Below are 10,664 nucleotides of genomic sequence, written 5' to 3'. Positions count from 1 at the left end.
AGCTTTTTCCTCAATGGTAGGGGGAAGGGAGCGATCCAGGGCCGACCCCGCCCCCCGCGATCCCAGCGGTCCCTGCCCTCTTTGTGCCTCAGTTTACCTCTCCGTGCCTCCCTACGCACACGTGGCCTCTGCCTGCCGCCCCTCCGCCCCCTGCACCCCTGGCTGGGCTGACCCCACCAGGCCAGGGCTCTGAGCCTGGAACTCCACACCCCACCCCACGTCCCCAGGGCACAGCCTTGACCCCCGGGATCCCCAGGCTGGGGTGGGAGTCGGCATCCCGAGGAGCGGGTCCTGGAGTGCAGGGGACGCGCCCCCCACCCTGCAGGATGCAGACACAGCCCCTGTGATTCAGCAGGTGCTGCAGACAACATCCTCCTTCCTTCTCCCCACCCCGCCCAGCGAGGGGGCGGGTGGCACCCTGGGGCCCTCGCCCTGACCCCAGGCCGGGCGTCGGTGACCCGCACCCCCGCCCTGCGCCCCGAGGGGACATCCGCACCAGGGACGGGGGCCGGGGGGCCGCCCGACTGGGCATCCGCCTTCCTGCCGTGGGCGTGGGATGATTTGGGGTTGACTGGGCGTTGGGAGGGGCAGAGGGGTCTCAGAAGGTGCTCCCAGGCCACTCCCTGGACCTGTGCCCCTTCCCCTCGGGGCTCCGGGTGCTGGGGCCCCTAGAGATGGGATAAGGGGTGGAGGTCACACCATTGAACAAACACCCCAAATCCTCTGGGGTGGGCCAAGTTTCTCTTTGGGCCTCTGTTCTCCCATCTATAAAATGGAAGCCCAGTTACTTCTCTTAGGCAACTCCTGTTACCTGAGAAAATACAGGTTAAAAAAGAAACAAAAGGACATGCAATAGTATTATTGCCCTCTCTCTGCCCAGCCAGGAAACGGATGGAGGTGGGACCCCAGAGAGGACTCAGTGCTGGTGCGGCTCTTGGGGAGCTCCAGGCTGGGGGCAGACAGAGGGAAGGGTGGGGTCTGGGGGACTGGGCAGACAGGGGTGGGAGGCACAGGCTGGGGAAGTTCCCAGACAGCAAGGGACAGCCGGACAAGGGGTGTTCCTAGATAGGGGCAAAGGCCAGGTTTGGAGCTGAAGGCCAGGTCTGGGAAGGGCTGGAATGTCAGGAGGTGTGGCCAGAGAGGCCCCCCAGGGCTGGGTCAAGCCAGGCCTCTTATCGCCAGCCAGCCCAGGGTACCCTGCAGGACCTTGGGTCCTCCCAGTCAGCCTGGTGATCTCCTCGCAGCAAGCCACACAGACATGAGACTCCAGGAAGGGCAGTGGGTGGGTCTGGCCAATTGGGAGCCCCCCCGACTCCTGGGGCTGGGGAGAGCTGGTGGTCGGGTCTCCCCCATACGGGCAGGTCCTGAGAGGGGGCCACGGTCCTGCCCAGGCCACGAAGCAGGCAGGCAGGCCCTTGCCCCACACCCTAAGGGACTTCCGGCCTTGGGTACCAGGAAGTGGCTGGGCTCCTCCCTCCCACGCCCTGGCTGCTTCCTGCCCACCCGGCAGCCAGGAGGGAGCGTGGGAACTTCTCAGGGCCCTGGCCCCTGCCCCACCCCCTCCTGGGGCCCTGGGACCCAGGTCCATGCCTCTGACTCTCTGAGCTGACACCCCACTCTAGGAACCCTCCCAACCAAGGCCAAATCCCCCCACCAGGTGAGCAGGCGGGAGGCAACATGTTCCATTTTCTGTTTATTACTTGAAATCACGGTGCTCGTGTAGGTATTTTTTTTTTTAATTTTATGTTTTCATACATGAAAGTCACGCCAGGTGCCGGGACCCCCACAGCCCGACCCCCCGAGGGCGGGTAATGCTTTCTTGGGCAGCCCTTACGGGGCAGAGGGTGGCGAGCCGGTTCCTGCCTGGAGGTTCCACCCGCAACCCACGGAGGCACAGACGTTATTTAAAAATCGTTAAAAAACAAAACAGAACACACATTTAAATAGGGTATCCAAGACAGTTCTTCAAAAAACAAACCCGCCCCTGTTTCTCCTTTTTTTTTTTCTATTTTTTTTCTTCTTTTTTTTTTTTGGAAAAACGAAAACAAAACAAAACCCCAAATCCTTGAGCTCTACCCTCTGGGACCCCTCCCTGCCCACCCCCCACAGAAAAATGTACAGAGCTACAGTTACAACACGTGATGTTCACATCTGAAACCATTAACTTTCCACACGTAAAGGGGGGAGTTGAGGACCTGGGGTTCACCTACGAGAACAAAGGAGGGGACAGGCAGGGCCAGGACAAGACCAACAGGCGGGGTGGGGAAGGGCCCAGACATCTCCGTTATCATTAAAAAATAAAAAGTGAGTGGGGAAAAAAAAATGCAAAAACTACCCCACTGAAATGGCCCCAGGAGGGGATTTGTCCCTCCCCTCTGGAGCCAGACACCCCTAGGGCAGGGGCACCGAGGGGCGGGGGGTCCAAATTAGACCAGCAGCGGACCCCGCCACGGGGGTTAATGCTACACGGAGTTGTTGCCCCCTGCCCAGGGGATTCACAGCTCAGCACCCCCTCCCATCCTGGCTGCAGGAGGGGCCCCCAGACAGTCCCAAATCCACGTCCCTCAGGTTGGGCCAGGAAGGAGGGCTCGGAGGGGGGAACTCCCCAGCACCCAGCCATTCTCTCCCCTTTTTCAAGAGTTCCCCAACCACTATTGGCTCAGTCAGAAAATTAATAGTCTATAAATACCCCAAGCTCAGGCAGGTCAGAAAACATGGGGGTGGGGGCGGAGGAAACAGCACAGTCTGCCGGCTGGGGCGGGGCGGAGGGCGGGCTGGGGGGGGTAGTTCCCCTCTCCCTTCCCGGCAGGAAAGGGTGCCACGCCCCTGCACCCAAACCCTGTGCGGACCCCAGCCCCAGCCTCTCTGCTAAAACGGCTTTGCTCCCCTTTTTAAAGAAATGAAGGAAAATGCAAAAAGAGACCAAGAAAAAAGGACAGGAGTGGAAGAGAAACAGTCCCCTCGTTGGCTTCTGTGACCTGTTGGCTTGCTGTCGCCCATTGGGTGCTGCTGGCCTGGGGTGGAGGCCCCGAAGTCTGCACTGGGGGGGATGGGCTCTGCGCGCTGTAGCCCCCTCCCCTTATCTGTAAAGTGCATAATGACGTATCAACATTTTTGACTTAAAACCTGAATAGGATGGGGGAAAGGAGGCGGAGGAAGGGAGGGGGGCAGGTTTCTCCTTCACTCTCCGCCATCCACAGACTGCTACATATTGGAGCTGGGGAAGGTTGGCAGGGAGGACTGACCCGGCGCAGAGGTGAAAGGAGACAGGTAGGAAGAGGAGGAGGAGGAGGAGGAGGAGGAGGAGGAGGAGGAAGTGAAGGAGGAAGAGGAGGGCAGGAGTGGAGGGTGAAGGAGGTAGGAAGCAAAGCCCATGAAGAGTCCAGGAAACCACAGTCTGAACTTTTTAAAAAAAGAAAAAAATAATAAAAAAGAAGGAAAAAAGAAAGGCTTGTGGCTGGGGGGAGTGGCCGCCTGCCCTCCAGAGCTGGACCACACTCTCTCCGGGGCTCTCCGAGTCCCCGCCGCCCTGGGCTGGGGTTCGAGGGGCGAGGGTGGCCGATCCAAAGATCCTAAGCCACCACGAACTCGGACTTGATGTCGGGGTTCACTTCTGGCTTCCACACGGAGTCCTCGAAGTCGAGGCCCAGGCCGGAGGCCTCGCTGGAGCTGCCACCGCCCCCGCTGCTACTGCTGTCGCTGCGGCCGGCCTTGCGGCTGGGTGACCAGTGGTACGGACCCCGCGCATCCCGCCGGGCCTTTCTACGCAGCCGTTTCTGCTGCAGGAGCAGCTGCAGCCGTTCCACCTTGCAGCGTGTGGCGCGGTTTTCCGTCTGCCGAAGCCGGTCCCCTGCAAAGGAGGTAGTGGCCTGTGATTCCCAAAGCCTCCATCCGCTGAACACAGAGGACCACCCCAGACCCCAGCAAATGCCCCTGAGGTCAGGCACAGTCCTGCCCTCCCTGGAGACTTGTGCCAGCAAAGGAAACGGTCAAGGGCGTCCACCATGCCGGGCAGGAGGATTGCTTGAGCTCAGGAGTTGAGACAGGCCTGGGCCACAAAGCCAGACCCCTCCCTCTACAAAAATTACAAAATTAGTTGGGCATGGTGGTGTTTGCCTGGAGTCCCAGCTACGCAGCTGGCATCTAATTCTCTAGCTCAACCGTGAGCTGGGGAGGTCAGGACTGTCCTGCCTCATTCTTCCGGGAATCCTACATGGAGGGGGCTTGGCCGCCTCTGTGATCCGAGGGGAGACACTTAGGGGTTGTACCTTTACTTTATATTATTATTATTATTTTTTGAGATGGAGTCTCGCTCTGTCGCCCAGGCTGGAAGGCAGTGGTGCCATCTCAGCTCACTGCAACCTCCGCCTCCCGGGTTCACGCCATTCTCCTGCCTCAGCCTCCCGAGTAGCTGAGACTACAGGCGCCCGCCACCACGCCCGGCTAATTTTTTGTATTTTTAGTAGAGATGGGGTTTCACGCTATGTTAGCCAGGATGGTCTCGATCTCCTGACCTCAGGTGATCCGCCTGCCTTGTCCTCCCAAAAGTGCTGGGATTACAGGTGTGAGCCACTGTGCCTGCCCGGTTTCCTGCTTTTAAACGGAGCTGGGAGGAGCCCCCACAATGGGTGCGGAGCCCAAAGGCAGTACAGTGGCCATCCTCCCGTGAGACTCCGGAGGGGAGTAACCCGCCGTTTGGGAGTAGTGGGGAGCTGAGGGGGGGGGGGTTCCTTGCTTTTCCAAGTCACTGAAATGCTTAGGGGTGGGCTCTGGCCCTGCCTTGGCCTGCCAGGACTGACTTGGCCATTCACAGAGGCTCCAAATGCCATCTGGAGATGGTGCCCCGGGGGGGCCAGGAGGAAGTGGGCCTGGGGCACCCCGGGAACACACAAGGACACTTTGTGCCCCGACACACATGCTGCCTTCTCTCCAAGCTGGAGCAGAGCAGTGGCCACGACAGCTGCCGTCCCCCCCGGCCCTGGGCAGGTCAGCTGCTCCTGTGCCCACCGGTTCACACAGAGGGGCCTTGAGAAGCCCGGGCGGGCGGGGAAGGCGGGACACCCGAGGGTGGCCACTCACCCGGAGGCTTGCACATGCGGATCTGGCTCTGGCCCTGCAGCAGGGAGGCTGCGGGGGCAGCCGCGAGCTTCTCGCAGGAGGTAGTTCTGGGGGCCAGGTCGGGGGCCGGCGAAGCCGGGGAGCACTGGGCGTGGCAGCGGAGCTGGGCCAGCGAGGGGGGCATGCCCTGGTAGTGCCGGGTGGCGCTCAGGAGGTCATTGAGGATCTGCAGGATGGTGCCGATGTCACGCCGTGGCCGCCCGCTGCTGTCTTGGCAGTTGGGGTGTAGCGTGCCTGCGGGCAGAGGTGGCCGTGAGCGCCCGGCATGCGCACAGTCCCACATGTCCAGGACGGGTATCCACGGGTGTGAGCTCATGAGCTCAGACAGCAGGGTGGGCACGTGGGCTGATGTGCACAAGGGACCACAGGGCAGGAGCGGGACACGTCCCCAGTATGCGGGCACCTGGTGACCCGCGGCCTCCGGGGCAAGGCCAGGCTTGTGTGTGGGGATTCCTGGGGGACATGCGAAGGGAGCAAACGGACACAGCCTGCGTATGCCCAGAATGTGTGGAGCCGCCTGTTAGTGGATGTGGGCCCCAAATGCACAGGGTCACGGGACACACGTGAGGTCACGCGTGTGCTGTGACACCCACCAGAGAAGGTCCCTGAGAAGACCCCCGGGGCGTGATTCACAAAGCTCTCGATGACGGCGCCAGGTTTTCGGGAGCGGGGGGCAGGGCTGGCCCCTGGGGTAGACGCAGTGCTGGCACCAGGACTGGCACTGCTGCTGGCCGTGGGGGAGCAGTCCATCTGCTGACAGGAGGAAGGGGCATGTGAGCACGGGGTCCAGGCTCAGGGGATCACCACCAACCCAGGGTCTAGAGACAGCCCACCAATCTAGGCTCAGGGAATCACGCACCAACCCAGGGCCCAGAGATCACCCACCAGGCCCAGGTCAGGAGATGATCCATCAAAGCACGGTCTAGAGATAAACTAGCCCAGGGTCAGGAGGTCACAACCAACCCAGGGCATAGAGATGACCCATGAGTCAAAGGTCAGGAGATCATCCACTGGTCCAGGTCAGGTCAGGAAATGACCCACCAACTCAGGATCCAGAGACAGCCCACCGATCTAGGCTGGGGGATCACCTACCAGCCCGAGGTCACAGGATAGCCCTTAAATACAAGGGACTCACCTGGGGCTAAGAGCACTTGTCCTCTCCAAGCCCTCCCCAGGACAGCCCACCCTTTGGATTCCAACCAAGGGTCACCCTTCCCTTCCCCAGGCTCACCTCTGGGCAGGTGGTGGAGGCTGCGTGGGACCGGAAAGAGCCGGCTGTGATGGGCGAGGGAGACGCAGGGGAGGGGCTCGTGGGCACCGGGGGGACTCGAGCGGCACTGGACATGGGCCGGCAGGGTGAGGACACGGGGGAGGCTATGCTTGGGTCCCCCCGTGCAGCGGCAGCGGCGGCGGCGGCGGCGGCCAGCACATGGCGGTGTTGCAGTGGAGCGTGCTGGGCCGCGAGCTGCAGCTGTACGAACATCATGTGGTCGCCCACACGCAAGGCCAGTGTCAGTGGCGAGCGGCCCGACAGGAAGTCACTGACCTGCAAGGAGAGCGGTCCATCAGCTGGGAGTCCCAGCCTGTGGCGCCCCCAGCCCAGCCCGGCCCAGTCCCCCCGCGCTGTGACCTGGGGCCTCTCGCCGCCCCTCTCTGGGCTCTGGGGTCCCTGTCGGTGCCACGGACGCTTAAATAAAATGAATCTGTATTTCCGGAAGCCTCCTCCGCCAGCCCGGCCCGGCCCGGGCGCCGCTGGGGGCTGTGGGGACAGAGGCGGGTCAGACGGGGGCCTGCCCCTCCCTGGCCAACTCGGTCAGTTCTTGCAAGGGGAAACTGAGGCCAGAGGGGGCGGGGCCCAGCTGGCAGTCGCTGACCTCAAACAACCTTCACTTTGCGTTTCCCCCACCCTCATGGGCCCCTAGATCCTCTCTGCCTGTGGATACGGGAGGGGCTCCATCTCAGGCCCCCTCCCAGCTATGTCACCAAGGCCAGCAAGTGGGTGGAATTCCTGGACGAATTCTTCTGTCCTAACCTTTGCTTTCTCAAGATAAATATTTATCTGTCCTGGGCGGGGCGGAGGCCGAGGGGGCGGCGGCAAGGCTGCAGGAAGGGGCCCTGACCGCCCTGGGGCTGGAGTCCCAGAGGGCACAACCTGCCCCAAGCACAGAAACCCTCAATCTGCCCCCGTTCAGGGTGGGTGTGGGTTGGATCTGACCCTGTCCTCACCAAGCCCCCTGCTCTGGGTCGGGGCCAGAGCCCTGCTCTCCCCAGGGGCCGGGATGGGGGGGTGGAGGTTTCTGAGAAGTGACATAGGCTGGGATGACTCAGAACCGACCGCCTCCCAGCTCTCCCTCCTGGCTCTCCGCTGGCAGTGGCTGGCGTAACCTTCTCTGCTTGGGGCCCATGGGGAGGGGGGCAGGGAGGAGGGCAGGGCAAAGCCCCCACCCTGAGGCCCAGCCTGCCCGGCCCCCCTGCCCCAAGACAGCCTTTGCAGGAAGGGCCCGAGGTGGCTTCCCGAGAGCAGCTGGAGTCCCCACCACCACCCGCCCTGCAACTTCCTCCCTGGGGAGGGTAAATGGGCGGGCAGGACTCAGTGCCAGGCAGGGAAGCTACCCTGGGGAGACCAGTGTCTCCGCCCAGCCCCCCCCACCCCAGCTCCTTCCTGACGCAGGCACCCAGGGAGGAGGGTGTGAAGCCAACACGCCCTGGGCCCCCTGCCAACCGCAGCCCCCCAGCAGCGGGGAGCTCTGCTCACACTCGCCCCAGGAAATCACCTGCAGCCCCCCACCCTGGCTCGGGCCCCCGGCTCTGCCCCCATGCCACCGCTGCTGCTGCTGCTGTGGCCACCCCCCTGGCAGACCACCCAGCTCCCGGCCCCCGCCCTGCCCCCTCGATGCAGGACTCTACATGTCGCTGGGAAGGAAGAAGGGGGCATGGGCCTCGGGGCCAGGGAGGCCCGGGAAGCTGGCCACCCCCTCGCTGGGGCGGGTGGCAGCCTGCGTCCTCCACCCTGGCAGCGGGCGGATTGCTGAGGCCTGTGTCACCCTCCTGGGAGGTGGCCAGGGCCCTTGTCTGAGGAAGGCTCAGCCGCAGCCAAGAAAATGAGGAAAGAAGGAGGAAAAAAAAAAAAAAAGGCCGCAGCAAAACCGGGAACCGGGTGAGGGCCAGCCCCAGCCTCCCTCCTGGCCGCTTACTAAATATTTTCCTAACATCCTGTCTAGGCCTCGCTGGCCCCAGGGCTGGGCGCCCCCGCCCCCTCCTCTTTCAGGGTAGAGAACAAAGGCCAGAAAGAAGAGGAGGAGGAGGGGGTGACGAGATCCCCACCCTCTCACGATGGGGTCACGGAAGGCGGAAGGAGTGTCACCCAGGCCGCCGCCCCCGGCCCCTAGCAGAAATGTAAAAAAGGAGAAACTCGCTCTGGGGAAGCCACAGAGACTGGGGGGGGGGGGGGGTGGGCTCCTCGGCGGGGGCCAGAGGGGGCTGGGGATGCAGGCCAGGGTGTGAGCAGGGATGAGGCCCGGTGGGCCAAGGTCACCCCGCAGGCAGTCTTGTGAAAGCCAGGTCTCCTTCCCCCAGGGCAGCCACCGTGGGAGAGAAAGCCCTCTGGGTCAGGTGGTGAGTCTTGGGGGAGAGGAGGTGAGGAGGCCAGGCCAGGCTGGCACCCAGGCAGAGTGGCACATCCCCTCCCCTCCCCCAGCCCCCTGGGAACACAGACAACTCCCAGGCACCATCTGTGGCCGAGGCACCCTGCCCCCGGGGCTGCCCTGTTAGGAAGGGGCTGGCGAGGTCTTACCTGCGTCTCCGTGAGACTCTCGAGGGCTTGCATCACAGACTGCTCCGGCCTTGAGGCCTGAGACTACAAAGAGAGGCAGGAGAGGGGCCTGAGTGCGGGGTCGGAATCACAGGCTGGAGCATGGGGTGGGGAGGGCCCTGCTGGCTGGCGGAGTGGGGGCCCCAGGTGGTGTGTGTGCGCGGACAGGTGCCGAGGGAGGGGCTACTGCCTGTGTGCGGGGGCCTCGGGGGGCACGCAGCCCCATGGCCATTTACCATGAGGCCCGCTTCCACGGTGGGTACCAAGGTCAGCTTGCTGCCATCACCCACGCCGAAATCCTGCAGCTTCCCCGAACTGAGCCGGCTGGGGGGAGGAAAGAAGAGCATGAGACTCCGCGGAGACGATACAGGGCCGCGGAAGCAGAGGCCGCGGGGGAGGGCTGTGCTTGTGTGGGGAGAGACGGATAAGTTCCCACCCCCAACCCTTCCCGGCTTCCAGATCCAGGGCCCTGAGCGCATGCAGCGGTCTCTGTCTGGTACTAGGAGCCCCATCCTGGCGATTCGGACCCCTTCCCTCCAGTGGAACCCCCGCCCTGGACTCTGGCACTCTGGCACCCCCTCTGCACCCCAACCAGGCACTTTCCCCTCGTCTGGGCCCCAGTGTGCTCTATGCCACCTTCCCCCGCGCCCCCAGAGCAGTCTCTGCCTCCAATTCCCCAACTCTAGCCCTGGCTCGTCTTTGTGGGCGCCACGGGCTTCGGTCCGAGAAGAGGCCCTGGGGGCTGCGCCGGGCCGGGCTCTCCCTCCTCCTACCTCCCCGGCCGCCGCGCAGACAAAGGAGACCCTCCCCCTCCGCCCCTCCCCCGCCGGGCCCCTCCGCTGGGATGGACACTGCGTGTCCCCGGAGGCCCGCGGGGGGAGGGCTCCGGGCCTGCAGGCGATTTAAATACCAGGGGGGAGGGGAGGCTGCGGGGAGCGCTCGGAGGCGAGAACAAAGGGGGGAGAGAGACGCAAGTGGGGGGAGACAGCCAGACGCAGAGGAGGCCGCCGAGCAGATGCGGAAGCCGGCGCGGACGCAAGCGGGAGGGGGCGGCGGCGGCCCCCGCGCCCGCAGCCGGGACCCCCGCGCCGCCCTGGGATTCCTGCCCGCCCCCAAGGGGGGCCGCCGAAGCCCGGCCTGGGACGCCCTCGCAGCAGCCTTTGTGCGGCGACCCCGGGCGGGGGAGGGGGCCGAAGCAGGCGAGGCCGAGCAGAGGGCGCCCGAGAGCGCGCGGCGCGCCCCCGCCCCCCGTCTGGCCGCCCCCTGCCTTCCCCGCGCGGCGCGCTCTTTGTTCCCGCCCGGGGGCCGGGGCCCGAGGGGGCGGCCGGCCGGGGGCGCGCGGTACCTACGTGTCTTTGTGGAGAAGCGCCAGGCGCTCCTTGGGCACTTTCAGGCGCTGAGACAACCGCTTGCGCAGCCCCTCCACCGTCTCGTCGGGCGGCACAGCCAGGTCGTAGCGAGTGCCCGTGGTGCTGTGGATGGCCAGGCTCATGGGCGCCGCCTCGGCCGCCGGGCCCAGCTCGCAGGCGCCGCCGGGGGCCCCGCGCCGGCAGCTCCGGGCGCCGCCGGGCTGCGGCTCCATCCCCGGCGCGCGCTGGGGGCCTGGGGGCGGCGGGCGCCGCCAATCCTCGCCGCGCCTCCGGGACAGGGGCTATGGGCTTCCCGGATGCCGGGTCCTCCGGGCACTCGGGGGCGCGGAGTAGCGCGTGTCCTCCTCGAGAAAGTCCCGGCCGCG

General features: G+C 64.5%; 1 protein-coding gene across 4 annotated transcripts; it reads right to left on the bottom strand.

The window, feature by feature from the left end:
• Positions 1-1,680: 1,680 nt before the first annotated feature.
• LOC105486257 (midnolin) lies at positions 1,681-10,654 on the bottom strand. Of its 4 annotated transcripts, none has more exons than XM_011749028.3 (8): positions 10,279-10,654; positions 9,166-9,253; positions 8,912-8,974; positions 6,749-6,877; positions 6,350-6,664; positions 5,712-5,871; positions 5,080-5,352; positions 1,681-3,850 (listed from the first exon to the last, which is right to left on the bottom strand). In XM_011749028.3, exons 1-8 carry the CDS (start codon positions 10,509-10,511, stop codon positions 3,573-3,575), a joined length of 1,539 nt encoding a protein of 512 aa, XP_011747330.1. In that variant the 5' UTR covers positions 10,512-10,654; the 3' UTR covers positions 1,681-3,572. The 4 variants fall into 4 exon arrangements, with proteins under 4 accessions (XP_011747330.1, XP_011747334.1, XP_011747341.1 ...); XM_011749032.3 differs by having other exon boundaries at positions 5,712-5,868; XM_011749039.3 differs by lacking the exon at positions 6,749-6,877 and having other exon boundaries at positions 10,279-10,652.
• Positions 10,655-10,664: the final 10 nt, after the last annotated feature.

This window comes from Macaca nemestrina, chromosome 20, assembly GCF_043159975.1.
Source record: "Macaca nemestrina isolate mMacNem1 chromosome 20, mMacNem.hap1, whole genome shotgun sequence".
Classification (NCBI taxonomy): Eukaryota; Metazoa; Chordata; class Mammalia; order Primates; family Cercopithecidae; genus Macaca; species Macaca nemestrina.
Note: the sequence above shows the minus strand (reverse complement) of the source record. Positions and strands in the feature narration are given on the sequence as shown.

What these genes read in the sequence shown, in the direction of transcription:
- LOC105486257 (XM_011749028.3), bottom strand. Translation starts at nt 10,511, where the DNA reads ATGGAGCCGCAGCCCGGCGGCGCCCGGAGCTGCCGGCGCGGGGCCCCC. An exon ending in GCGCTTCTCCACAAAGACAC is followed by an intron (nt 9,254 to 10,278) that starts GTAGGTACCGCG and finishes TCCTCCCCCCAG; the next exon opens with CCGGCTCAGTTCGGGGAAGC. An exon ending in CCGCATGTGCAAGCCTCCGG is followed by an intron (nt 3,851 to 5,079) that starts GTGAGTGGCCAC and finishes CCTCCTTTGCAG; the next exon opens with GGGACCGGCTTCGGCAGACG.